General features: G+C 38.7%; 1 protein-coding gene across 5 annotated transcripts in view; it reads left to right on the top strand.

Annotated features, from left to right (window-relative positions):
• Window positions 1–26,236, top strand: part of SLC36A4 (solute carrier family 36 member 4) — a 105,363-nt gene extending 79,127 nt beyond the window's left edge. For all 5 annotated transcript variants that reach the window (XM_417200.7, XM_015280400.3, XM_025146899.3 and 2 more), the window contains one exon: window positions 22,188–26,236. In XM_417200.7, the coding sequence (XP_417200.5) occupies window positions 22,188–22,495 (308 nt within the window). In that variant the 3' untranslated portion in view covers window positions 22,496–26,236. The remainder of the gene's footprint in view (window positions 1–22,187) is intronic.
• Window positions 26,237–26,465: the final 229 nt, after the last annotated feature.

Below are 26,465 nucleotides of genomic sequence, written 5' to 3' on the forward strand. Positions count from 1 at the left end.
TATTAAACAAAAGAAGTTGAATATACTAAGGATGCAAAATGAAGTTTTGCATGATTCTACTCAAATCTGGTTTCAGCTCATGCCATCCAGACCAATTCTCTGCTTTTGTTATGAAGCTCTAAAGTCAAGAAATCATGAAATCAAGGTTACCTGTAAAGCCTTGATTCTTCCTGTGATCTAAAGATCGTATTGCATGTTCTTCATACAAATACATGATGTCGTACCCATTACCTATCCCTACATAATCTTCTGGTTGCCAAAGACTGTGAAAAGTGTTCATATTAAAAATCCCCTGTAAGAGCTCCCACCCTCATAAACAGACCTCTGCGACAGTGAAATCAATAGCATTAGTGCCTCCATATTATGCTTGTAATATTTATAATTACATTTACAGATAACTGGAGGAGACCACGGAAGTGGTGTGAAATTCAAAACTACGGCCTCAGTCATGATAGAGGATACATTTGTACAATAAGGGTGCCAAATACGGTCTTTGCTCTAGTATGATGCTTTGCTTTGCATCCAGTCCTGGAGCCCTCAGCACAAGAAGGACACGGGTTTTTTAGAGCATGTCCAGAGGAGGGCAGTGAAGATGGTCAGAGGGCTGGAGTACCTTTCCTATGAGGACAGGCTGATGGAATTGGGGCTCTTCAGCCTGGAGAAGGCTCTGAGGGGAACTTTCTGTGGCTATATAGTACCTGAAGGAGGCCTACAGGAAAGCTGGGGAGGGACTTTTTATAAGGACAGGTAGGGACAGCATGAGGGGAAATGGCTTTAAACTGGAAGAGGGTAGATTTAGACTACATATAAGGAAGAAATTCTTTACTGTGAGTGTGGTGAGACACTGGAACAGGTTGCCCAGTGAGGTTGTGGATGTCCTCTCCCTGAAAGCATTCAAGGCCAGGCAGGATGGGGCTGTGAGCAACCTGGTCTAGAGGGAGGTGTCCTATAGCAGGGGGTTGGAACTACATGATCTGAAAGGTCCCTTCCAATCCAAACCATTCTGTGATTCTATGAGCTCTGACACTTTAGGGACGCTTCATCTGTCATTGGTACAGCTAAAATAGGTAAGATTTTTTATCTTCAAATAGAGTTTTGCTCATTTATTGAAATGTTTCAATGTTTCACATTGAATGGGATTGATATTTTAATCCAAATCCAAGTAACAAAAGTTTGTCTGGGTAAGATGCAGTATGCTTTTATTTTCAGCAGAAGCTTACGAACCAAAATAAGTAAGTATATCAAGCTTTATATTTCAGTTCCCATCTATGTTTGACTTTTAGGCATTGAGTTTTGAATTGTCATCCTCCACAAAATCAAATTATGTTACTCCATATATTTTCTCCTAGTATAGGTTAATCAGGTCACTTCTCAAATTGTTCCTATCATCTGCCTTCTGATCTGCTTGGCAGCAAACTTCTTCCAATTTTCTTTTTCTAGTTTTTCAGTATCTTTTTGTAACATGAATACAAGAAATGTATTTCAGTGTTTGAATATCAATTTCATTAATGCTGAATGGGATCTTAAATACCTTAATGTCCTATTCACTTCTTGGCTGCAGCAAAAAATCCAGCTCTCTAGTGCTAGGAAAACATAACTTAAAATTTGGTCTTCATAAGTAATCCAAATCTAAAAATTTCAAATATAAAAAGTGCTTACATTTGAGACAGTTTAGATCCTAATGAGACCTTTCTTCCCTGTTCTAATTCTGCTGCTATCCTTGTGTATTCCAAATCCCCAAGGATGTTTTTACTCTTCAAGACAAACAGCTCTGTGTCTATTACTGGGGCTAAATGTCCTTCAGAGATTTGTCTTCGGGTATCTTTGTGTTAATACACAGAAGACATTGTCAATTTCAGCTCATCTCTAGAAAGCAGTTTATGGTTTGGTGGAGCTGCCTTAGTGGTACTTAGTTTTGACTGTATGGCAACACTCTGATGTTCAGATGAAGAAGGTGGTGTTTTTGTTCAGGTTGTGAGTGAGGTTAATTCACTGGTTTGTCTAATGCAACTGCAGGTGATCCTGTGGTGAGGAAAACACCCTGCTGACTTAGCAGCTATAGTGCAGTAGAAGAAGATTTAATATTGACTGTTTTTGAGCACCTGCGTTTGAATACACGTGCTGAAGTGTTCCATTCAATTTGGTTACTGTTTGTGCAGTTCAGTGTAAGTCTGTACTGAATTGTAAATACATTTCTTCCAAAAATGTTAATACTTGGACTTTTTTTTACTTAAAATACCCATTCCAACAGCTGTCAGTGCAAAGTGCTGGGAGTACTGTAGTTGTACTATATTGCTACTGTATTCCAGTCTGTATAGCTGTATATCCCACCCCTTACTTCTTTTGTTAGAACTGAACCATAAACAGTCCATCATGTGTAAGAATGTAGTGAGGTAATGTGAGATTTCTTAAATAAAAAATAGTTAATATCAAGTACTGTAAAATGTTTGATTGCAGGATGTCTGCACAATATATATACATCATCACGAAAGGCTCCGACCTTTAAATTAGTTTGTATTATTTTTATTTATTCATTTGATAAAAGCATAGGTATTTAATAGCAGTAATAACAAAGCTTTTGGTACTTCTGAATATGTGTCTGTCAAGAAAACAAGCAGATTTCACCTCATTCCTTAACGTGGAGAGGCAAATCTCCATTGAGTGTGTGCGACTGCATGGGGTTGGTGTATTAGCAAATGCTCTTTGGTAAGACTTCTTTTAGGGTGCAGGCTGGGCAGTTACTTCAGTTGAAATTTCAGGCAGTCTACAGAGAAGACAACACCTAAATCTCATCTCTAAGGTAACTCTCAAACTGATAACTCAGTATTTAATTCAGTTTTAAAGGCAAATGAAAACGACAGTCTTCTGTAGTGCTACAGTCTTCCCGTGCTTTACGTTAACAGTGGTTGTTCTTTTTTTTTCTCCTGTGTTAATGATGTACTTTGGTAGAAGCTTGAGTAGCAGTTGGAACTTCCAAGTTCTGCTGTACTATTTTTACTTTACCAGCATTTCCAATGTAAAAATTGAGCTTATTGGTATTGTTGTTGAGTGTTACCAAACTGCAACTGCTACACTGCACGTTGCATTCCTTGTAGTTAAGACATAACTAAGCAGCACTAACGTGCTGATTACAGCTTGTCAAGCATTTCAGGCTGCTCCTGTATATTTAACTAACAGAGATATTTTCTCCAAGTATGGCTCTAGAGCACCACTAAATTTCAGACTGTGCTAGTTTTTGTTTTATACCATTTTAAATTGTAGTATTATACAGGAAAAGATTTTCTTGAGATTGATTTTTGCATGGTTGGATGGAGAAACAAAATTGTTTTGGATCCTTTTCAGCATTATATCTGAAAGGCTTCATTTTTAATGTACGATTTTATGGGCAGCTGAATGATAATGTAGGACTAGACTGCCTTTTTATTTCTGATGCTACCGTGCAGGTCTAACAGAATGTGAGACTGCTTAGCATTGAAGCAAGCAACTATGTTTGTGCAACTACTGCATTCTCATTTTAGCTGCATATGTGTGATTATAAAAAATCTGTATAAAGTTTATTCAATGATAACATTAAAAATATAATTATCTTCTTGCAGTCTGCCTGTGTCTCTCTGCTGATGTCTCTTTACAAGAAAATGGTGCTGAAGTCAAAAGAGATTCTCTTCCACCTGAAGGCAAAAGAGATTTGCTGGAAGGAAGTAATCTGTGGGAAATAAAATTGGTTGTGTTTTTATGTGGCACTTAGCATAGCAAACTCCTGCCATAGTTTATATTTTAGATGTCCAAATATTAATCATCATTGTCTCATTATCGCGTTTATTATTACTCTGACATTTGCCTTCCCTGAGAATCACTGCTTTCTCTTTTGTGTTTCACCTCTTCTCATCTCCATTTCTGTAACTGCAACTAATTCAGGGCTTCTGGAAAAGCAGAGTTAAGGCCAAGAACTGGAATCAGTCAGTGCATTGCTGTTTTCAGCTACTCATAGTGACACAGCTTTGTGTTTGTCTTAATGCACTGAAGTGAGTGAGAAGTGTATAAGTATTAAAAGTTGTCCGTTCAGATGGAAAAGTGAAATATGTTTCTTTACCAACCTAAAGGAAAATTTCTGCAGAAAGTCATTTAAACAGTGGTAGGGCTGTATGATTCAGTGTTTAACCATCTCTCTGGCTGCATCGTCTTGCTGCTTCTGCAGCTCCTGCTCAGATGTTTTCTCTTTGCATCTTTTTTTGATTACATATTACCTGGGGAGGAAATTCAACTATGGCTGTTTATCACATTTTCTCCTGAAAGTTTAAGGTGCGTACTCAAATGTGTTTTTTAAAATATAAATTATTAACTCTTTCTAGTAGAGAAAGAGCTAGAAATGAAATGATGATTTATTTTACTTAAAAGTCACTTTATTTGCTTAATTCAATAACAAGATTTCAAGAAAAGCTTACATTTATTTATGCTCTTTAACATCATAATGAGAAACAAAGAGAGCCTTACCTGGGGTGGTAGATGAAATAGTGCAAGCTATTAAGCTATTTCAGTTCTGTTTGCTCAAATGTGGAGTTTTGCTTCACCCCTTACTTTTATATTGCTTTGTATTTTTTACATTGCAGAAGTATACAGAAAAATGTCATCTGCAGTACCAGTTTGTACCTTGCAGTAGAGCAGTTTTTTTAGTTTCTTACAGCAGGCAACAAAGATGTTGTTGCTCACCTGTAGCTGAAGTGGATATGTCGGCCTTCAGAAATCAGGCTGCTGTTAGTTGCCTGGTGCAACTTTTATGTCCTACTTAAAGATTGAAGGCATCAGTGACTCTGTAGGAATAACTGTTTTATCTGTGTTTCCTGCTGAAAAGCTGTAAGTTTGTTTGCAGTCTGACAACTTGGAATAAGATCCTCAGTCACTTTGGATAGGTACATGACATAGACTTCTGTTGAGATTCTGCTTGGGACCTCAGCTCTGTTTATTAAGAACTTCTAAATTCTTTCCATGACATAGATTTTGACTAATTGTGTGCCTCGTTTGTTCTTTAATTAAAGCCTGACCAAGTAGGTCAAATTTTTGTGTCATCAGCAGGTACTACCCAGGTCCTTGTTCTCCTACGATGTGTCTCTTCTAGTTAAAGAAATTCTGGATCTTAGCATTGAATGTGTAGACTTTTCTAAGAATCATAGAATGGCTTGGGTTGGAAGGGACCACAAGGATCATCAAGTTCCACACCCCCTGCCACAGGCGGGGCCGCCAACCTCCATATCTAATACTAGACCAGGCTGCCCAGGGCCCCATCCAACCTAGTCTTGAACACCTCCAGGGATGAGGCATCCTCAACCTCTCTGAGCAGCCCGTTCCAGCACCTCACCACTCATAGTAAAGAACTTCCCCCTGACATCCAACCTAAATCTTCCCTCCTTCAACTTAAAACCATTTGCCCTTGTCCTGCTATTATCTACCCTTTCGGAGAGTTCAATCCCCTCTTGTTTATAGGCTCCCTTTAGGTACCGGAAGGCTGCATTGAGGCCCAGCTCCCTCAGCCTGTCTCTGTAGGGAAAGAGCAGAGAAAGTGATAGGTTTTCTAAAATTAAAGTTGGTAAAAGCATGTAGGACCTATGGGGTTTTTTTTGTTGTTGTTGTTGTTTGTTTTGTTTTGCTTTTTTCTCTACTAGAATTAAAAGTTGGCAATTGTCCAGCAGTAAGTGGTCACTAATTAAAGGAAACAAATATGGTAGGAAGGGTTAAAGCAGTTCTGGGGCAAAAGCATGTTGTGCCATGAGCTAAGTGCAGAGGTTTTGAAAAAGGGCTGATATTTGGAGCAAATTAAATCATTAATAAGGGTCAAATCATAATAATGGAAAGAAAAAAACAATGAAAGAACTGTAATCTGAGGATAAAGGATTCATTGTGGTAATAAGTCTTACATATTAATGCCTTACTTCCTAGTATTTGAGCAGCAGTCAGCTAAAATGATACCTTTTTTTTTTCTTTTTTACAGTAGATAACCTCCTTTAATTTTGGTTTGTTTTGTTTTCTCTCTGATACTCTTTCCCAGTATTTTGCAGCTTCATTATCCTTTTGGTGGCAGATTATAGCTTACATTTCAAAAATTCTTGAAAACTCATTTACTTTTAAGAGAAAATAAATTTTCACAGAATGTACCAGTCTCTTTTTGGAAGCCAGTTTACAACAAATCAACAGAGATAACCTCTGTTTTAGAGCACTCGGTGAAATGAGCCTCCTTTTTTTGTTGTTGTATTGTTTAAATTTTTATTATTATTATTATTTCTTGGTATAGCAGAAAATGAAGTCTGAAGAAATTGCTTCATAAAGTCCAGGCATGAGAGTCCTGCTTAGGGCTGATTGATCTCTTATGTCTGTACCTGTTCTCGTTGTGCTGCTGAGTCAAGCTGTAGTTCTTGCATTATCCCATGACTTTAAGGAATGGAAAGCTCAACTTTGTTATTGCTCCCTCGTTCCACTGAGGTTCATCACAAATGATCTTCCCTTTCTTATGAAGTTATGTTCGTATCCTGGATGGCATCCAGTTGGCCTGAAGGGATGTGAGTTATTTGGTCAATTGATCCTGCCCATGACTCCAACCCAGAAGGAACTGGTAGAGGCACGCAAGCTGATGGGTAAGATGGAGGATGCAGGGCTGTGTCCTCTCCTCCTGGGGATGCAGATCAGGAAAGATGAACGCTTTAGTTAATGCACAGTTCAACTTTGGAAAAAAGTGGGTGCAAATTATTTTCCAGCAAAAACCCATTCAGCAGTATTTGCTCAAATGAATTCCTGTGACTAATTGTCAGTGAAGTCTAGCAAGTACTTAACTCATAGGGAGCCCTTATGATGTTATTTAATATACTTTTGAAAGTCACTTCCAAGTTGTTTTCAGACACATGCTCTAAGTTTAGAGAGCTCGCAAACATGCTGCTAAGCAAGGGAAAGATGACGACTGGGGAACATTGTAATTCTATGAGGAAAGGAAACTGAAAAGTATTGTCAAAGACACTGGAAGTGTTTGTGTTTCTCCTCAAGAGTCTATATAAAACACGGGGCAAAACTTTTTAAGAGGTACTGATGCTACCAGTCTCTGCAATGTATGTACTGAAGCCACTTCTACTTTGTTGTGTTGCTTTCAAATTCAAACAAGGTCAAAAGAGAAAAAGGGAACAACAGCCCAGTTGTTACCTACGGGATTTTGTTTCTCTTTGGATATGCTGTCCTCGAAATGAATTTCTAGAAGAAAATGATCTGAATAGTAGAGCAAATAGACGAGTGAAAAGTTTGAAGCAGTGATGTGTGGCACATGGAAAAAACTGACTACAGGGCAAGAAGGAGATGACTCAGTTAAACATACATGGGTACATTTTTGTGTTTGTTTTTTTTTTTCTTTTTTAGTATTTTGCCTATGAAAAATTAGGCCAACAAGGTACACAGCTGCAGCTCTAGTAGAGGCAGTGTGCTCTAGTGATTTCTTTGCTATGAGCTCTGTCTGTACATAGAGCTCACTGGATCATTGACACACACATCTATGCACTGCATGCATGGGGCAGTCTGGATACCACTGAAATGACAACAGATATTTAGGTAAGGTCTTACCCAAGTGGAGGAGTGGCAGAGACTCAGAGTGACTGCTTTCCTCTAACAGTAGTACTGAGTATAGGGCACACTGCATTCCTGGTCAGCATCTCAGACTGTCTGCAATCTTGTACAAGCTCATGTAAAAATAAGTGAAAAAGGTTCTTACCCATCTGTATTGCTGGGTTAGCGTGAGAAAGCACTTAAAATTTGAATATCAGTATATCACACTTAATGTATACTGAGTGAAAACAAATCAGAGATCAACTGTCAGTCTCTTGAAGTGAGCTCCAGCATGATGTCTGTTGCAAAGGTTGGGTTGTTTTAGCAAGACAATTGCTACTAGTCCTGAATACAGACTTCTGATAAAAACTCTTTATTTTCAGAATTACTTCCTAAATGAGGAAAAATGCATGTATAGGGTGCTGTGAAGAGAGCCAAATATACAGAGTTTTTCTCTGATTTTTTTTTCTTTCAAAATCAATATTATAGGCACATAGAAAGTAAACCTTTGAAGACTTACTGTAAAATATGAAGGCAGTGAAAGCATTCCTTGAAAATATTCGAGAGCTTTATCATTGTATATTGAAAACAATTAGCAATAAAGGAAATACTCAGGAGCTTCAAATGCAACTTCTAGTTTGTATACTGGCATCTTAGTGCTTCTTTTTCTTTTCAGTAAAAGTGAACCATTGCTTTGAATTCTTTCTTAAAACTTATTTCATAGCTGGAATTAGTCACTCCAGGCATTTTCTATCCTAGTGCTTCAAATAAGCATAGAAGGTAAAATATTAATGATGCCTCAGTGTTATTCATGATCAGTGACTCGACAAGCTGATCCTTGCAACATGCTTGGGAATGTCTCTACTCTTTTATAAAGAAGTGGAGATAAAATGGCTTGGAAGTGGCAGTTTGTTGTTTATTCTCAATTGTCATAGGTCAAAATCAGCAGTTTTGTAAGTTTTGTTTCATTTTCTCTACCCCCACCGTGTATAATGGCAAACAAAATTAACTTCGAGTCTTGAGGTACACATACCGGCCTGAGAATTAAGTCCTCTGTGACTTAATTATAATGTCTTCACTAGCCTGCAGGAGAGTTAGGGCTTTGAAGATCTGTTGTCATCATAGAGGTTTATTGCTTTAAGACGTCAGAGCAACCAGCATGAAACTACTGTTAATAAAATTATGGAAAAATGTGTAGCATATTTGAATGGATTCCATCCTTGCAATGGTAAAGTTTTCACATGAATGTTTTATTTTCTTTTCATGTCATTTTCTATTCCCTGCCTTACCAAAATATTGCAGCTCACCCTGAAAAGGAAGATGCTCATGAATGGCTCTATCATTGGCTCATGTGGATCTACGTGATAAATTCTTGCAGAAAATGGAAGGGATGGATGAGACTTTGTCATTGAAATAACTGGTTGAAGCTGTGCACCAAGTGCCGTGCTGTGACTGAGGAAAGGACGTAGTCCTTATGTTAATCAAGCAGAAGAAAGTCTCATTAATAACAATATACAAAAAAGATGATGAAAAATACACTAGATAGGATTACAAAATTCAGTTTGTTATATACAGTGAATGATTAAGCGTGAGAATGGTTAGGGCTTTGATAATCAAAACCAACAAATGTTACTTGTCTTTAATTTGAAATGACTCACATTCATATTGGAAACTACAGTCAGCCCCAGAAGAAGCAGTGTGTCTTCTCAGTAGGACTGGCACTCAATTCTGCATGCAACTTGTAAGTTCTAGCTGAAGCAAATGTAGGTGCTTACATGCAGTGTTGTATGAGTAGGTATGTGGCGTAACTTCATTTCCGTTGCACATGCCAGTGCTATGTCAGCCTCTGACACACAGCCTAGGCCATCAGGGAGCTCACCTGGGGAATCACTTTGATCATATGCCCCGTCTACATATTTTCTTTGATGTGTTTAAAAAGAGATGGTACTTCTCTGCAGCCTGACCTGATGTTTGGCGCTCAGCTGAGAAATGGGAGCTGGCAAGATTGGCTTGTGTGACATGTGGATATTGTGCTGGGCTTGGCAATATGAGAAAACATTAAGCAGCATCAGAATAGCTTCAGAGTCTGCAAAGGGCAAAAAACATAGAGATGACAATTCAGAACCCCGAATCCACTCATAAGAAATGAGATTTTAGGTTCTTGGGTTTGTTACAGCACTTATGAGTATGTCTAGAGGAAAAAATTCCTCTTCTGGGCTTTTTTCCCATCTGGCCAGGATCTCAAAATAAAGCAATGTTGTCCTATGGTATTACCATCAAAAACTGCCTGAATTGGTTTGGGATGTGGTTTTGTTATAAAGCTTTTTCTCTGGCTGTAGAGAACTTTGGGGGAGCCTGTTCTGTGTTACACACTGTAGTAGTTGAATTGTAGCCAATGCCTGCATTCTGTGTCTACTTTGACATGGCATTTTATGTTGATATCAAACCTTTGGGTAACAGTGCTTGATATGAGGAAAAAGTCTTTCTGTCTTTAATTTTCCATTTCTTCATTATGCAGCTAAGTAACTATATGCTACCTGATTTAGAGTTTATTTCATGATTTTATCTGAAATTTTGCATCTTTTAGATGTTTACTTCTTGAGAACAAAATGGAGATTGACTCAGCAGTAACTGGTAAAGAAAAAATAAGTGTTGTTGATTTTCCCTTGTGGGAAGTTAAATAATGATTATCTAAAGAGTTATAGGATAGACATCATACCATGCTTAACTCTCATCTTAGATGAGCTCTAACTGGAAACATGCTCACTTGACTTGCCAGGTTTTTTGCCATTATTTGAAACCCTACCAGTAAGTACTATTTCTACTTTGAGTTGTTGATACTTTCAAAGATGACAGCAGTGATTGTAATGCTACCTGGAAATTAAGAGATGGGATTACAATACAGTAATATCTTGTACTTGATATCTAATACTGCATTTTATCCTGTGGGAGTCCATACTGCTCTACAAAATGTATGTACACAGAATTGTTTTACCTCCGTGTAAAAGCATTATGAAGGTGCTATGGTGGAGTTTGGAATAAGAAGAAAACCATTTCTAAAATATAAAACATTTGAGGATAGCCAAAGAGGGTATCTGATCACATAACAGGAGCTTGGTTCCTTATATACCATGTAAGCACGTGGACAATTATGAGTAATGCTCTTTGATGTCAGAGTTCCAGCAGAAGTATTAAAGCTGTAACAGTTACTTCAGTGATATTAAAGTTTATTACTTTCATATTGTTTTTTATCTGTCAGTGTCAAAGTGCCTTACAAAGGAGCTCTTGCAGATAAAGAAGCCAGTGATGGGATGGGAAGGGATAAGCCCAAGGCTACTAAATAGATCTGTGCAAGTGAAATGAGCTGAAAACAGATTTCCTATGCATAGATTTAAAGCTTTATTTGTAAGGATATGGTGCCTTCCTGCTGTATATGAAGATAGAAAATTCCAGGAGGTACAATCCCAAGTATTACAGCCATAGGGGGTTTAGAAGCTATTCAAGGGATCATAGGGGTCTAGTGCTTTTACAGCGTTGAAAATCACTTTCATTGACTAGTTCTTTAGACCAGTTTCATTACTTGTCTCCTGAGAGGCTGAGAGAATGCATATTCATTCTCCTGTCAAGATGTTTTCTGGTTCTTTGCTGCTTTTTCTTTCCTCCTCGGAGGAAAGAGCCAGCTCTTCTGAGTTGTTTCTGAGCAGCCTGACCATACCCTATGCAGACCTGTTAAATCACTGGCTCCTATGAGTACCTTCTTCAGGTAGGATATTTAAGTGGTCACTGGACAACTTGTGGCAGAAGGAAACTAATGATGGTTTAAATTTTAAAACTGAAAAAAAACAACCCTTCAAACAGTCTTTTCTATCAAACAGAGTACTATTTTTAGCATGTTTCACCTACATTCTTTATTAAATGAATAAGTGATAAAGGAACAGTTTCCTCAAATACCATTGCTTAGCTTAGGACCAAGAAGAATTCTATATAAAATTTCTAAAATTTGGGTCTTCCTGCCCACACTGAGGCTTCTGAGGCCGCTTACTCCAAATGAATGGTTGTTGGAAGCTTAGCCTTTAAAGGGAGAGCAGGTCATGGAGCAAAGTTGCTGTCATTGGTTCAGAATAATCCCCTTGGGACTTGTTCTTCTCATGAGTATAAGTAGGTCAGGTTGGAGGTGGCAAAGTGTATCTATAAAAAAACATTATGGGTTTTTTTTTTTTTTTTTTTTTGCTCAGGGTTCTGTGGGGGGAAGATTTAGGTTGGATGTCAGGGGGAAGTTCTTTACTGTGAGAGTGGTGAGGTGCTCAGAGAGCCCAGAGAGGTTGTGGATGCTCTGTGCCTGTAGGTGTTCGAGGCCAGGTTGGATGAGGCCCTGGGCAGCCTGGTCTAGTATTGAATGTGAAGGTTGGTGGCCCTGCCTGTGGATGGGGTGGGGGGGCTGGAGGCGTGGGGAGGGTTGAAGATTCATGATCCTTGAGGTCCCTTCCAGCCTGAGCCATTCTGTGATTCTGTGTGTGATTCTGCGTGAGGGACCAGTACCATATTCTTCATGTCTGAAGAATGAGGTTACTCATTTGCTTATGCTGTTCACATCTTCATTTCTGGGACATTTTTTTCTTTAGCTCCCGTTGTATAACATTTAAAGCAGTGGTGCAGGCTGTTTTCGAGGTACCATTATATATCATAATGTTGTGGTTGTTAATTGGAATGTGAGAGAAGTAAAGTCAGAGGGATTTGACTTCCCTGTTCTCTGGTTTTAACTTTTAAACAGACTAGAGTAGGGGAAACAAATAAAAAGGTGGTGGGTAACAAACAAGGTAAAGTAAATAAGCAGGCGAATACTGCTGCTAGGTGCTTTTAACAGAAAATTTCTTGACATAAAGATTGCCCACTCTTATATGATGACCACCGTAGGCAGGAAAGTAAACAGTCTCATTCGTAAATAAGACACCTATTTAAAATGTGTGTTTTCTGAACTTGAGAAAAGCAGAAAACATCTTCATTTCAGAAAGCTGATTCCTCAGAAGTCATAATGAAATTTTTATAGGTAGATTATTCATATTGTGACAACAGTCACAGGTTTCAAAATGCTTTCTTTCCTTTAAGAATGTTGAAATGAAGCTTGATTTTAAAAACGCAGCAAACTGAAGAATTTGTCTGGTAAAGCATCAGTAAATCAGCAATTCTGAATAAAAGAACTTGAATATAATCATATGAATCAGCAGTAAAATTATGGTTTTTTTTGCAAACTTCTTTGGGTGATTTCATTAATGGTATTTGTAATGTCTAGAAAAAAGGATTTGAAAGATAATTTTGTAGGTGAAAATTATTCATTCAATTAAAAATACCAAGTTTTAGATGTTAGGCATTAAAGTAAAATGGGAAGCCTTTCACAAGTCTCAGTGGCTTTATATTTCACCCTATCGTTCTGATTTTCAAGCTCCAAAATTGAGCTAATGCATATTTTTTCCTTGAAAGGTCCTGTTTTCATTAAAAGTGGAGGAAGCTATCATAAACAGGAAGAATTCCGGAATAAAATGTGGTGTTAGTGCATTCAATTCACTTCTATGAAATATACAGCTGAAAAAAAACGTAGGTGAATAGAACATTTTTTGAGATTATGTTTCTGTGGCCTTGCTGTTTATTTGTTTCCATGTAAATAATGTTGGTCCACAGAGGCCCCATGGCATTCTTGCCTGCCTTTCTTTTTTCTTCCCACTGCTTCTGGGCTTGGAGGAGATGGTCCTAGAATACTGACCAGCTTTCTTGGGCCCCTCTTCCCTCCAGGGCTTTATCCCATGTCGCTGCCAAGCAGTTCCCTGAAAAGGTCAAAATCTGTTCTCCTGAAGTCCAGAGTAGCAAGGTTGGTGTGCACCCTCTTCAATGCCCTAAGGATCTCCAACACTACCATTCTGTGGTCAGTGCAGCCAAGGCTGCCCTTGAGATTCACATTACTCACCAGCTCCTCTTCATTGGTGAGGACAAGTCCATCATAGCACCTTTTCTCGTGGGTTCTTGTACCACTTGGAAGGGGAAGCTATCATCAACACATTCCAGGAACCTCCATAGTTTCTGGTGCCCTGCTGTGTTGTTCTTCCAACATATACCAGAGTGGTTGAAGTCGCCCATGAGAACCATGTTTTGTGAATGTGAAGCTGCTCATATCTGTTTATAGAGAGCCTCATCTACTCGGTCTTCCTGGTCAGGTGGCTTGTAGCAGACCTCCACTACAATTGCTCCTTCCCCTGCCTTCCTTTTAACCCTAACTCATAAGCTCTCTGTCAGCTCCTCCTCCGTCCCCAAATGGAGCTCCATGGACTCCAGCTGGTTGTTGATGTAGAAGGCAACAACTTCTCCCCTGACTGTCTTCCCTAAAGAGCTTATACCTGTCCATTCCTATATTCCAGTCATGAGAGCCATCCCACCACATCTCAGTGATGCCAATGACATCATAGCCCTGTAGGCACATGCACACCTGTTATTCTTCTTGCTTGTTCTCCATGCTGTGTGTATCAGCGTACAGGCATTTGAGTTGAGCTCCCATTGAGGCTGATTTACCAATTAGAGTTCTCTTATACTGCACCTTAGGTGTTGACTTACGGGCTGTGATCCAGCTCTAGGCCCAGGGCATCCATTACCATCATAAGCCTCAAAGTGGGATGAGGATTCCCTCCACCGGGAAGGGGATTAAATAAGTCATTGTCAGTTTATTAGGCATTTTCTTCACCATCAGTAACGATACTGTGAAAAAATAGAGGAGTCTCTGTGCCTGGCTTTTGAAGTAAAGAAGGACATGATTTTGTGACAAAGATGATAACTATCACATCAGACTGTTGATAATATATTTGAAGATTTAAATATGTATTTCTCTTTTATTTGGTATGATATATTCTCTCTTTTTTTATTCTTCTATTTTAATGTTACATTTTCCATTTGTAATATTATGAAATGGAGAAATCAAAAGATCCAGAATTAGTTGCTGATTATTAATACAGAACAAATCACACAAATGAACTCTGGTTTATTCTATTCTGTTCTGGTAATAACTGGAAGATGCTGAAGATGGGAGAGGAGAGGAAAGGGAGGAAGCATAAAAAAATCCAAAGGAAACAGCAAGTCTCAGGAAGGTATGAATGGTTGATAGGTCACTCTGATCCTGGCCCATTTTTAGGGGCATATGCTCAAGGTTTGCGAAGCCTCTGGAGAGCAGTGTTCATGTTTCCATGGAGAAAAGAATAATTATGTTCCTAAATGCATGTGAAATAATTCTAGGTTAGTATTTTGTTATTCCAGTTTTCTATTCAGGTCTTAAAAAACCATTGTATATATGTATATTTATATACATATAAAAAGAGATTTCCAACTGTTACTAAATAGAAGTTGCTTAAGGCAACTGGAAATTCACTGTAAAACAGAAAAGAAGCTTACCTCTCTGTACATGAGGGACCTGTTTAGATATGCACAGCCTCTGTATTGGAAGGGCTGAGCCTAGGAAGAGGAAACTCCATTTGACTTACTGCTATCAGGAAACTGTGGCAGTTCTTTGAGCACTCCTTTCTATTGGAGATTTGGCTGTATGAATTAGCAACGAGAAAAGAGACCTTTATCAGATGTATAGAGAAGAGAGACCTTTATCAGACAGATAAGGCACTGGCTGTGCCTTTGCAGGCATTGCTTGGTGCAGAGGTGTCTACAAATAAAGGAGTGCCTCTACTTTTGGCCAGTTTTTACAATGGGTAGAGGTGATCAGAGTGGAAGGGAGTAATAATTTTGACTTCTTCTATGAATTCTTGTTGTTATTGAAAACCCTAATGAGAACATCTCTCCAAACTAGTTCATAAAGGTGAAATCCATCTCACCACATGTTGGCCATCTAAAAGTCAGGGTAGCGCCTTCAAGTGCCTGGAAGCATCTACTCATCCTTAAGGTATGAAAAATCTCTGTGAAGCATCACTGTTAAAGTACTGCCTTTAATCCAGCTTTGAATCATGATTAAAAATCAATAATTTAAATTATATTTGGATTTAAATGTGATGTCAACCCAAATCCAGCACTGATGGAAGGATGTTGGCTGGTTTGTGCCAACATCCCCCAGTGCAACTCATCCTGTCCTGCGGATCTTTATGTGTTGATTTCTCTCAGGTGAATCCTGACTTGATCCCCATCTTTGTGTCAGCTAAGCTTTGGCTTAGTCCATGCAATTGGCATTAGTCCATGCAATGTTTTTAAACTTCTCCTTTGTAACCTGTCACTGTTTCCACCTGATATGTGGTGCCTTCTTACATTTGAGCTCTGCCATGAGTTCCATCCTTAGGCAAGCTGGTCTCTTGATAAGTCATCTTGTTTGGAAATGTTGCAAATTAATGAATCCTTGCTAATGAAGGCTATAGCACACACAGCACCCCCTAACATGAGATAGGAACTCCTAGCTTGGAAATTTTATCATGTTATCCAGAACAGAATCACCTTGTTCTGCAATTTATTGAATACTGCACTGGGAGGATGCTACAGTAATCTTTTATATAATAATTTTTTAATTCTTTAATAGTTATTGGAGAAGATATTTAGCAAAACTGTTGTAATTCTTGGCATTCTGATGGATCTGCTTCTGACAAAAAGACAATGGCATAATTTTTTTAAACCCTAATCATCTGTTCCTTTTGTCATCGTTAACAAAGAAATATAAGATCTTATTATAATGGGGCATGAAGACTGAATAATAAGTGTACATAGTTTTAACCATTCATAAAGGTGTCTGTGACAACGTTTCTTCCTCTTCTATATGTTTAGTATTTAGCAAGCAAAGTATAGTAGTTTCAGATTATAAGTAGATTTAATTACATTTTTTTCTTACTTTGTGTAGTAATCAAGAGATATGCAATAATTTATCTTTGTTTTTGAGGGTGAAGGTAAGACAAACTGCCATTTATACAAATTGATTTTAACTTATAACTGCCCAGGTCGTACATTTGGCATGAGCTGGCAAAGTAGCTATGGAGGGCTGCCTTCCTCCCTGTGATCTAGCTTGATATGTGTAGCACAGAAAAGAGAAAGACTGGGGAATAGGGAGTGGTGGCAGCATATGAAGGTAAGTATGACTTTCCAGCACTCTTGGAAACTGCATGACTGACTTCTCCAGGCCTTGCCACTGCGCCAACTCTTTTCTTCACCTTTTCTTCCTATGGCAGAAACTGTCTTGTCCTTGAATGAGCGACATTCATTTCTGCTTGAGCTGTTGGGAGCCCTTCAGCTGTCTCAGAACAGGAATTTATTTTAAGAGACTGAACCAGAGGGGACAGTTAAATTGCAAACTCATTTCAGATGCCTGAAAGAGAATGACTGGCAGTGGTAACAGTGTCAGTACTGTAATGGCTGAGATCATCCATTTGGAGTTCAATGTTAATGTTTTGCTGCATGCTTTATGCTCATTTGTTGGATCTGGCTGCATGTTGCAGTTGTATACACTATTGTAGCATAGTATGTCTGAACAGATTTGTAAGTATCAGTAGCAAAGCTGAAATAAATTTGCTGCTGAGACAAATGAATAAATACAGCATTTCAAATGTGACAGTCTAACCAGATGCCATTTGTGAGCCCACAGATTGGAATGTTGAAATACATTCGCAGATAAATCAGTGTGCTGTGCCAAGCACCTGTGCACATTAGCTTTGGGAAGGTCACTTGGTGTTGGAGCTCCATCTGTAGGGTCTCACTGCCTAGTTTGCTTTCCATACTGGACTCCGAGAGGGATGCTTTGTGAAAACATGAATTCTGAAGGTCTGATGAGGGGAGACACAACTCTATGTGAACAGGGCAATAAGGCAGAGAGGAACGTTAACTACTGTAGCATTTTACTAGGAGTGAGCAAGTTGCTGTAGGGAGGTGAGTTCATGGGGGGAGTTCCATCATAGACTCATGGCTGCCACTCCTCCCTGTCCCTGTAGATCTGCTTACACAGCCTTCTCCTGCATGTGGCAGTTGTGACACCAACTCCTGCTTAAAGTAAGTGCAAATCTTGAAGCCTGAGTGAATTATGTGCTTAAATACTGGGGTTGTATAAAGTGCAAACATAAATTTCTAACCTCTTATAATGGCTTCAAAATCCATGCTGCGAAGTGCTATGAAGAATGAATTTGCTTCCACATCTCTGAGATGTAAATGTGGAGGGCTCCAGAGAAGGAACAGAGCTGTCCGTGCACTGAGCAGGGCTCAGCTGCTGGCTGGTGCATTGCCTGCGGTTACCTCTTGTAAAGGGCAAAGTTACTTAACCTGACCCTGACTGAGTCTCGGTCTTCCCTCTTATGTAGGCCAAAGTGAGTTGTAGTGTGAGGGCAGATAGAAGGCTGGATGTGAAGTACCATCTGTGGCCCAAAGCATGCTGGATGTTGCAGGCAGATCATGGTGAAGGTTTTTCACTCCAGAGGGACCAGAGCCAAACCATATGGTGTGTGTGGTTCTCCTGTATGCTAGCTGTGAAAGTACAATTTTTCACCTTGTAAGATAGCTGTGATTTATTTTCTCCTTTGTTTTGTTGGATTTGGGTTTTGAGATTGAAAGTATGCACTTAAAGGAGTTGGGTTAAGGAAATTAATTTTTTTTTGTGAAAATTGGATCTAGATTTTATAACAAATCACCTTCTGTATGTGTCTAATGGCCTTTTGATGTTTCAAAGGACAGTTGAAACAAACAGCACCTCATCAACCTATGTTAATTAGCATTTGTAACCAGAAAAAAAATAACTCCAATTCACAATTATGTAATACCAGGTTCTTTATCTGGAATCTTTTCTTTCCTTATCCACCAATGTGTAGATTTTCTTCCTGCATATGTGCAGAGCTCTGTAATTTATTCACAAAGGCTCATAACTAATTATTTGCATTAGACAGTTTCGCTTCAGGTTAATCACAGGTTTCTGCTTTGTCCTGTATTCTTTTATATATATATAAATGTTATATATATATATAATATATATATAAACATATATATATATATATCAAAACATAATTTTACAAGCTTTAACTGTGGAACACCCAAGGAAGGCATTCTCTGTTATGGTGAGCAGAAGCTTGGATATTAGTGTAGAAAGGAGAGTGTGGGCTGGCATTTTGAAGTGCCATTTTGCCCGCAGACAGAGTTCTTTGGCAAACGTTCCATTGTAGGCATCTTTTCCTCCTTGGAGGAACTCTATCTTGACACATTATAGGCATCTGATTGGTTAAAAATACAGTTTTGTTTTTGTGCTTTGAGAAAGCTGTTAAATCCAGTTGTCCTGACAGTGTATGTCAGGCACCCATCTCTAATCCACCAATGCTCCAGTCTTCTGATTGGATCTTGGAGAAGTGGTAGTGAAGAGATGGCAGAAGTGCTTTTTTTCTCCTCAGTGATTTCATCGAAATTACGTCAGCATATAAAGCCTGTCGAGTAGTAAAGTGCTGATTCTTGAACAGGGAGAGAAATTTATGAGAGAAGTGCTATAAAACGAACAGAATAAAATTAAGGCTATCTTTCCACTGGCTTGATATGTCCTTTAAGAAATGGAAACGTTCTCCTGTACCGTTTCTGCTGGGTTTCCCAATGCCCCACATGGTACAGATGTGTTACTGCTACATGGTTGAGACAGGTTGGAGAATTTGTTAATATTTGTTTTTGAGATTAGATGGCAGAGTTTAAAGCAGAAGCAACGTGTATCTCTGTGAGATGCTCTGCTCATAAAGCACTTGCTCTTTGATTCAAACCTTCTTTAGTTCAACATTTTGACTGTTGGCCAAAAGGTAAGTCATACATGTATATTGCAGGACTTAATTCTTCAGAGGGGATTCCCAGAGCCTCCAAAACAGAAAATTTCCTGACTGTTGTTAAAGGTTCAGAATTTCCTCCTGACTTTGTACTTTTAAACCGTTACAGCTAGAAAAATCAGGCTTTGTGCTTGCTGAAATGCCTCTTGTTTACTTCTCCTGGAAATAAGGAGAAGAGCTGCACCCATTTTTCTTTATTTGGCAGATAATAAAAATGGCATTTCCCTTGTATTGTTAGAGAATACGTAAGAGTGTAATTAAAACCTTGAAATGTGTTTCCAAAACTTCCTCCCACAGCAGTATCCAGATTGATACAAATACATGAGCCAGATAAACATTTGGCAAGATCCAAGCCAACACACAGAATTTTGCATTTCTATAATCTGAAACAATCAAAGTGGAATTTTGGTTTTTTTTTCCAGTTAATAAGTACTAATAATATTATCATTATTTTTAATAAAGCAGAAGATCTCAAGCTGAACTGTGACCTACAAATTAATGAGTATCTTCCAAATTCTGAACACATGTAGATTTGAAAGAAGTCTATTACAGAAATTGACAGTCTATGTTTGATGAATACAACCCCTACATCTATTAAATTGGCAGGATAATAAATGTTCAGCCCTCTCTTCTGCTTCAGAAGAACACATTCAGCTTATTCATTACCTAAGATTTTTCCAGTCATTGCAGATGTACTTCAGCAGCAGTTTACACTTTCTTACCTGTTGTGCATTGTGTAAGCGTCAATGATTGCCCATGGTTCTAGTCTGAGAGCTCAGTCTGTGTTGCGTGGGCACTCACAATACCTGCTTTTGTGGCCTGAACAGAGTTAGAGAATCATACAATCACTAAGGTTGGAAAAGACCTCTAGGATCTTCTAGTCCAACTGTCAACCCATCACCACCATGCCTACTAAACCATGCCCCTGAGTGCCACATCAGCATGTTATGGCCACAAAAATTATAGAGGGTGGTACTTGGTGACTTATATTAATTTTGGTGTAATTCCTTTCTCATTCTATTCAGCTTTGCCCTAGATAATATGTAAACATGTGACATTTGCAGTCTGTAATGTCATTTGCATGCAGTGGAGGAATGTGTTTGGCATTGAGTATGTTTATCATAATGGTGGGATAAAAACTTTGGCTCATCCATTTTTGAGTGTCATGTCTTTCCTAAGGTTTCCTAAAGTACAGTTCTGTCTCTTCCCAAGCTTCCTCTGGTGACACTGCATCTCTCATACCTCTGTATAAACAATAATAATGGCAAGCTAGAATAAGTTAATAGTTTTATCTTTCAAATAGGATGGGCTGGAGAATCCTTTATCCCTGTTTAGTACAAGACCTTCAGCCACCCCTCCTTTTTATGCAGTATCTCTATGCTTGGCGTTTTTATTAAAATGCACAGCAAATGGTGGCTGGTAGCAGCAGGTAACTGTTGTGTTTTGGAAGTGAATTTTGATTGTATCTTCACCAGACAGGACTGAACTCCTGCTTATGCTCATTTTAAATTGGAAGTACAGAGAGGTTTGATACAGCAAAGGGAAAGCTCTTGGCAGGATAAATGGGATGACGTGATGTACCACACTGGGAGCCAACAGTTGTTACTGTGCTGCAGTATGCGCACTTACTAATCTGTGTCTCTGCTGGCATGAGTGTATTTGCCAACGCAGATTTCTTCAAGTTCCATATTCTCAATGGAGAATATTAGCACTAACATAATTTGACTACGTTGCCTTTCATAACCAGATGTTGTCTGAACTTGAGGCAGTTGGTGGCAATCAGCCCACAGGGAAGAAGCTGTCAAGTGGAAAATTCAGCCTAGGAAATTAGGAAGCTGATAAGCACATTGTTTTTCATCCTTGTGTTACGTGTGGATTTCCTTCCTTCTTATTCCATTTGTTTATTGCCATGAATGTTATTTCCAGAATATTTAGTTGGTGGGATGCATTCACAGAGGGGAAAAAAGACAGCCATTTCCAACGTGTGGGATCATGTTGGAGCCTGTGCTCAGCTGGCCTTGGAAAGCTGGCTTCTAACAGAGAACTGAAAACGTTACGTGACGAACTGGCATATCTCGGTTAATACTTGGGTATCTTTCCTAGGGTTGCACTCCAAAGGGGTTAAAAGCAGCAGTTCTGCTCCTTCTGTAAGGCTGGACTCTGTTCCCAGGAACACTCCAGCTTCTTGGTGAGACTGGCCATGCCATCCTACCGTGCTTACTGGGCCTCCTCTTCGGACTCAGCTCTTGGTGGAGCTAAGTTCTCATTCAGCTAACTGGGCAACTGCTTCATTTTTTTTTTTAGCACAGAATGCAATGGTATAGACCAAGATTTTTCAACAGACAAGCCTGTAGATAAGTGATAGAAATGTTTGTGAGACTGCCAAGTGGCCAGCAGCTTTTGTGCTCATTTTGAAGACCCCTTCCACTGTTCTGCCTGAACTTTTTTGGCTTAAAAATAAACCTATGCAATAAAAAACTAAAGAATTCTCTGTACAGTTTCATGTATCTCATGTCTATGTGATTTGCAGGCCAAGTTTACTCACCTTGTAAGTATAACAGAATTTTAACCTAAAGCTATGCCAGCTCATGCAGAAGTTCAGAATTGAAATAGCATCACACGTGAGCATGAAAATGTACCTTACAAATAGACACGCTGATCTATGCAGTGCCTGCCAATCTCATCTGGAAAAAATAGTGAGTGGTAGAACATCTCTAAAAGCATGAATCACTTCGTTATGTGTTTATCATGATTGATTTTATTTTTTTTTTCCATGAGGATGTTGAATCTGCAGCCAATATTGCTCTCCTTCTGTTTTAGGTGCTGTAGCGGTTCTGATCCCTCGCCTAGACCTGGTGATTTCTTTGGTTGGAGCTGTCAGCAGTAGCACTCTGGCACTGATTCTGCCACCTCTGGTTGAAATCCTCACTTTCTACAAGGAAAACCTACGCCTGTGGACAATACTTAAAGATGTTTTCATAGCTGTCTTTGGAGTGGTTGGATTTTTAACGGGCACATATGTGACAATTGAAGAAATCATTTACCCTGCATCCACAGTTCTAGCTAACACAACCGAGAGCATCTCTGCTGTTTTAAATGCTACAGACTTGGTGGTTGGTTTAAAGTAAAGATGCGATGCCGTGAAATGTTTTGTTCCTTGTTGAGAATCCAGGATGGATGGCAGACCTACATGTGGGATAAATTCAAAGGGATTTTAAATGAATTCTTGAGAAATCACGTGTAGGCCTTTCTCCCTCTGTTTGTTCTTTCCCTCATTACTTCAGGTTTACTACCTGAATTAACCCCTTTGTTCTCAATCTTCTCTGCTCGCCTCATTAAAAACTGAATTGATGTCAGGATTTAAAATGTATATATGGATATGAGAAAGAAATGTGATATTAGGTTATTTGCAAGACAGAGGAGTAGTTTTCCTAAAGAAGTCAAAATGCTTTCCTCCTCAGAAAGGTGGAAGTCTGTCCATTCATCATATTTAGATGCAAAGCCTAGGCACTACTGTTTTCTCTCCGGCCCTGTTTTAAGGGCTTATGTGGGAGTTAAATGATGCATTGACCTGCTCTCGGCTGTCTCCAGTGGGGTGCACCCCCATGAACCAGAGACACTGGTTTTAGAATTGAAGAACTGTGGTTTTTATTTCCATTCTGAGGACTTTGATATTTGATTTGGAGAAGCTTTAGGGTGGTTACGGTTGTGTAGGTGTGGTCCCTGGGAGCTGGTTTGTCTAGAATCCCAGGGCAGTGTGCAGAATGACAGTGGCTCTCATTCACTCTTTTCACATTGGCTCCACCAGGAAGGACTAATCCCTCCTAGAATAGGGTAGAGGGAACAGCATGACCGCTGCTATTGGTGGGCTGTGTGACAGTTGGGTAAAGACATTTTTTCATGCTGACCATATGAACATTTAAGCTGAAAAATGGACAAGGCTGACAGAAGCAAGGCGTAGAGGTAAAGGTCGGATTCTTTGTTAGATCAAAAGAGACAGTTAGGTGTGCTCTTTCCATCTTGTGTGATCTGTTACCATGAGCTGCTCAGCATGGTCACATCCAGGCTCCATGAAAATGGCATTCATGGAACTCTCCAGAACCACGGAGGTTTGACTGCCTAGAGCAGCTTTAGGTTTCAGAAAGGATGAGACACTGCTTTCTAGAATGGAGCTTATGCCATCTTTTCACACCAATAATCTATGGGTTATTTGTGAAAGAACTTAACTAATAATTCACAGCACTGTGAAGGGTGGGGGCACAGAGAATATATGCTTTGAAGTCCATTCTACCTGTCTGCAGGTTGTCTGAAGATGTTGGTTATCTCAGAACTTGCTTTCAAATACAGCATGGAGAGGTACAGCTTATATGAGATATAGGGTACACATATGAAAATAGGAATTTTTTTAGAAAGCAAATATTTATTTCTTTTGGAGTTTGAAATGTTACAAGATGTTGTTTAGCAGAGCAATATTACTTTCTTTAATGATGCAAAAACATTCAACACCACAAATAATGAAGTAAGTAGCTTATTTTTGTATATTTTGGTAACTGCTGCCCTAACGTTTTTTATACCATTATTTTGTTCTTAATTACGACTGTACAAATGCATAAAACTATATATTTTTTTCCTTTACCTATTGCTAGAAGTCTATAAATTATATTTCTATTGGAACATATAATAATAATTTTTGCATGCTTACATTCTGCCTTAAAGAGAATCTAACATGCCCTTTACTGATTTTTGATTCTTATCTCCATTTTGGAGGAAGAAAAAGAATATATTATTAAGTTGGTAATTGGGTAGAAGTTAATTTTGTTCAGCCAACCTGCATACTGAGTCCTCAGCTGGAACCCTGCTTTTCAGGGCTCGTATTTGGCTTTCTGGCTCACGTTGCACGGATGAAATTCAGTCCAAACACCAAAGCTGTATTTTTGGTCTTGTTTCCTAAAATCACTCTATGTTTTGTAAAACAATAGAACTATATTTATCATAGTCTTTCTTTTTGTGAAGAAATTCCTTCTCTAAGGGATGTATTTAATTATAACATTCCTCTAAGAAATAGGATCTGATAAAACCTCTCTATTCATACGGATTAACATAAGAATATATATAATATTTGGTTGTCCTTAGTATCTGTCTCAGAAATCTACCATTTGGTAACCTACCATTTGGTATTAGAGTGCTAAAATACTATAGTCCTAGATACATCTGTATTTATACTTTCTGAATGTTTCTCCAGTCATCTACCACGTAGTGACTGTATTTGAGCACTTTCTTCTCCATGCTTATAAAGACATTTCTGATAGGAATTCTGCATGTAGTTTGAACTGCCTGCATTTGTTCAAGCAATAGTTCTGAGCAATGCTCTTATTTTTCATTTAGTATGGACAAGATTAAATACTTGGCAGGCACTTTAAAGGCCCAAGTCTCAGTGGGTTTAATGCTATAGAGTTGACTTTTTGTATGGAAGTGTTGCTGAGGAGCAAACACAGGTAATTATTAGAGGGGCATAAGGTAGCTTCAGCTTCTTGTCTTAAAGGCTTTTTGGTCTTTAAGCTGTTTGAAAAGACATCAAAGCTAAATGTCTCAGCGTGCTTGGTAATAAATCTGTTGTAAACCATACACTACACAACGATAGGCTATTTCTGTGTGGGAAATTTTACTTGATATAAATATTTCAACTGGAACCTGTTTTAGTAGGATTGTTAGAACTTAAATGAAAGTTATTTTTCTTGTTAGTTTTGTATCTTTCTCTGTGTGTTTGGAGAATAAAAGATTGTCAAGTCCATTCATATCATCTCTTCCTCAGTGGCTGTGTCCAGCGATGTGTCTCACCTCTGAGAAAGCCACAGTGCAGCAGATCTTGACCAGCTCAGGGTTTGGTGGTACTTTTTAACTGGTGCAAGTGAATACTGACGTGAAGGTTTGCTGAGCTCGGTAGGTGGCCATGATAGCCAGGTGGATGCAGCAACGTTTCGAAACTCAGATCACCTGTTTAGAAGCTTGGTAGGTTTGAGGAATCTAATCTGAGCTGTCAAACTTTGGATAACCTGGTCCAAATACAGGTTTCACTGCTGTGTCTCACCATCGATCACCTGGTGAAGGAGATTTATTGCCATTGATTGGCCAGATATGAAGTGGTGTCTTTATGCAGTGGGCCAGTGTTGCTGTGTGTAATGATGTTTTATCTTTTGAATCTTTAAAATGTTCGTTAATATATTTTACACAATGTTTCTCCTACAGTGTAGGATTTTTATTACTTTAACACTCACACAGAGCATTTGTGTGGCCTGTTCTTTCAAATAGAAAGATTGAAGGATTGGAATATCTTGCTTTGGATACCACCAAAATTGTCATTAGTAGAACTAAAATAGAACTACTCTGTCTGAATAATAAGAGTGTTCCTGTGAAACATTGCCAAAGATTTAAAAGATGAGAAATCTGACAGAAGGCTCTTGTGAATTATAAGGGTGTTCATTTAGCTTTTAAAGTACTGTAATATAAATTTCAAGTTAAGGTGCGGGGAGTGAAACTCCAGATTTAATGGTTATGGTTTACATTAATATATATTTAAGAAGGAAGTATACTTGAGCTCAAGCTAACTTAAACAGAAAAATGTGAGTGGCTTATGTTCTTGACAAGCTGTTGTATTTATATACTGTACATGCAGTTACATTTAACAATATGGCATTGTCAGCTGTTTCAATGTAATTTAATTATTAGCTGCATTGTAAGGACCTGGATCATTTTCTTGTCTGTAACTGTTCATCCTGAAATACTGGGCAAGGAAGAGGGTGGCTTTGCTCAATGTTCTGTAACTTAGGTCTTCTGCATCAATAAAGACTAAAATAATGACTTTCTCCTAACTCACTGTTATCCTGCCTATCACCACATTATATCACTAGAAGAAATAGATGCCTTAATTCAATATTTACATTTGTTTTTATTTTGAAGTTATCCAGGGAGTGCTAGCCAGTTGTCTTGGAGCTGTCAGACATGCTCTGGACCTGAAGGTTCATTGGGAAAAAATCTCACTTCAAAGTAATATGGGCGCTACTGAAAAATTCCCCTTCTGCTCCAACGTTATTCATGAGG

Source organism: Gallus gallus, chromosome 1 (assembly GCF_016699485.2).
Source record: "Gallus gallus isolate bGalGal1 chromosome 1, bGalGal1.mat.broiler.GRCg7b, whole genome shotgun sequence".
Lineage (NCBI taxonomy): Eukaryota > Metazoa > Chordata > Aves > Galliformes > Phasianidae > Gallus > Gallus gallus.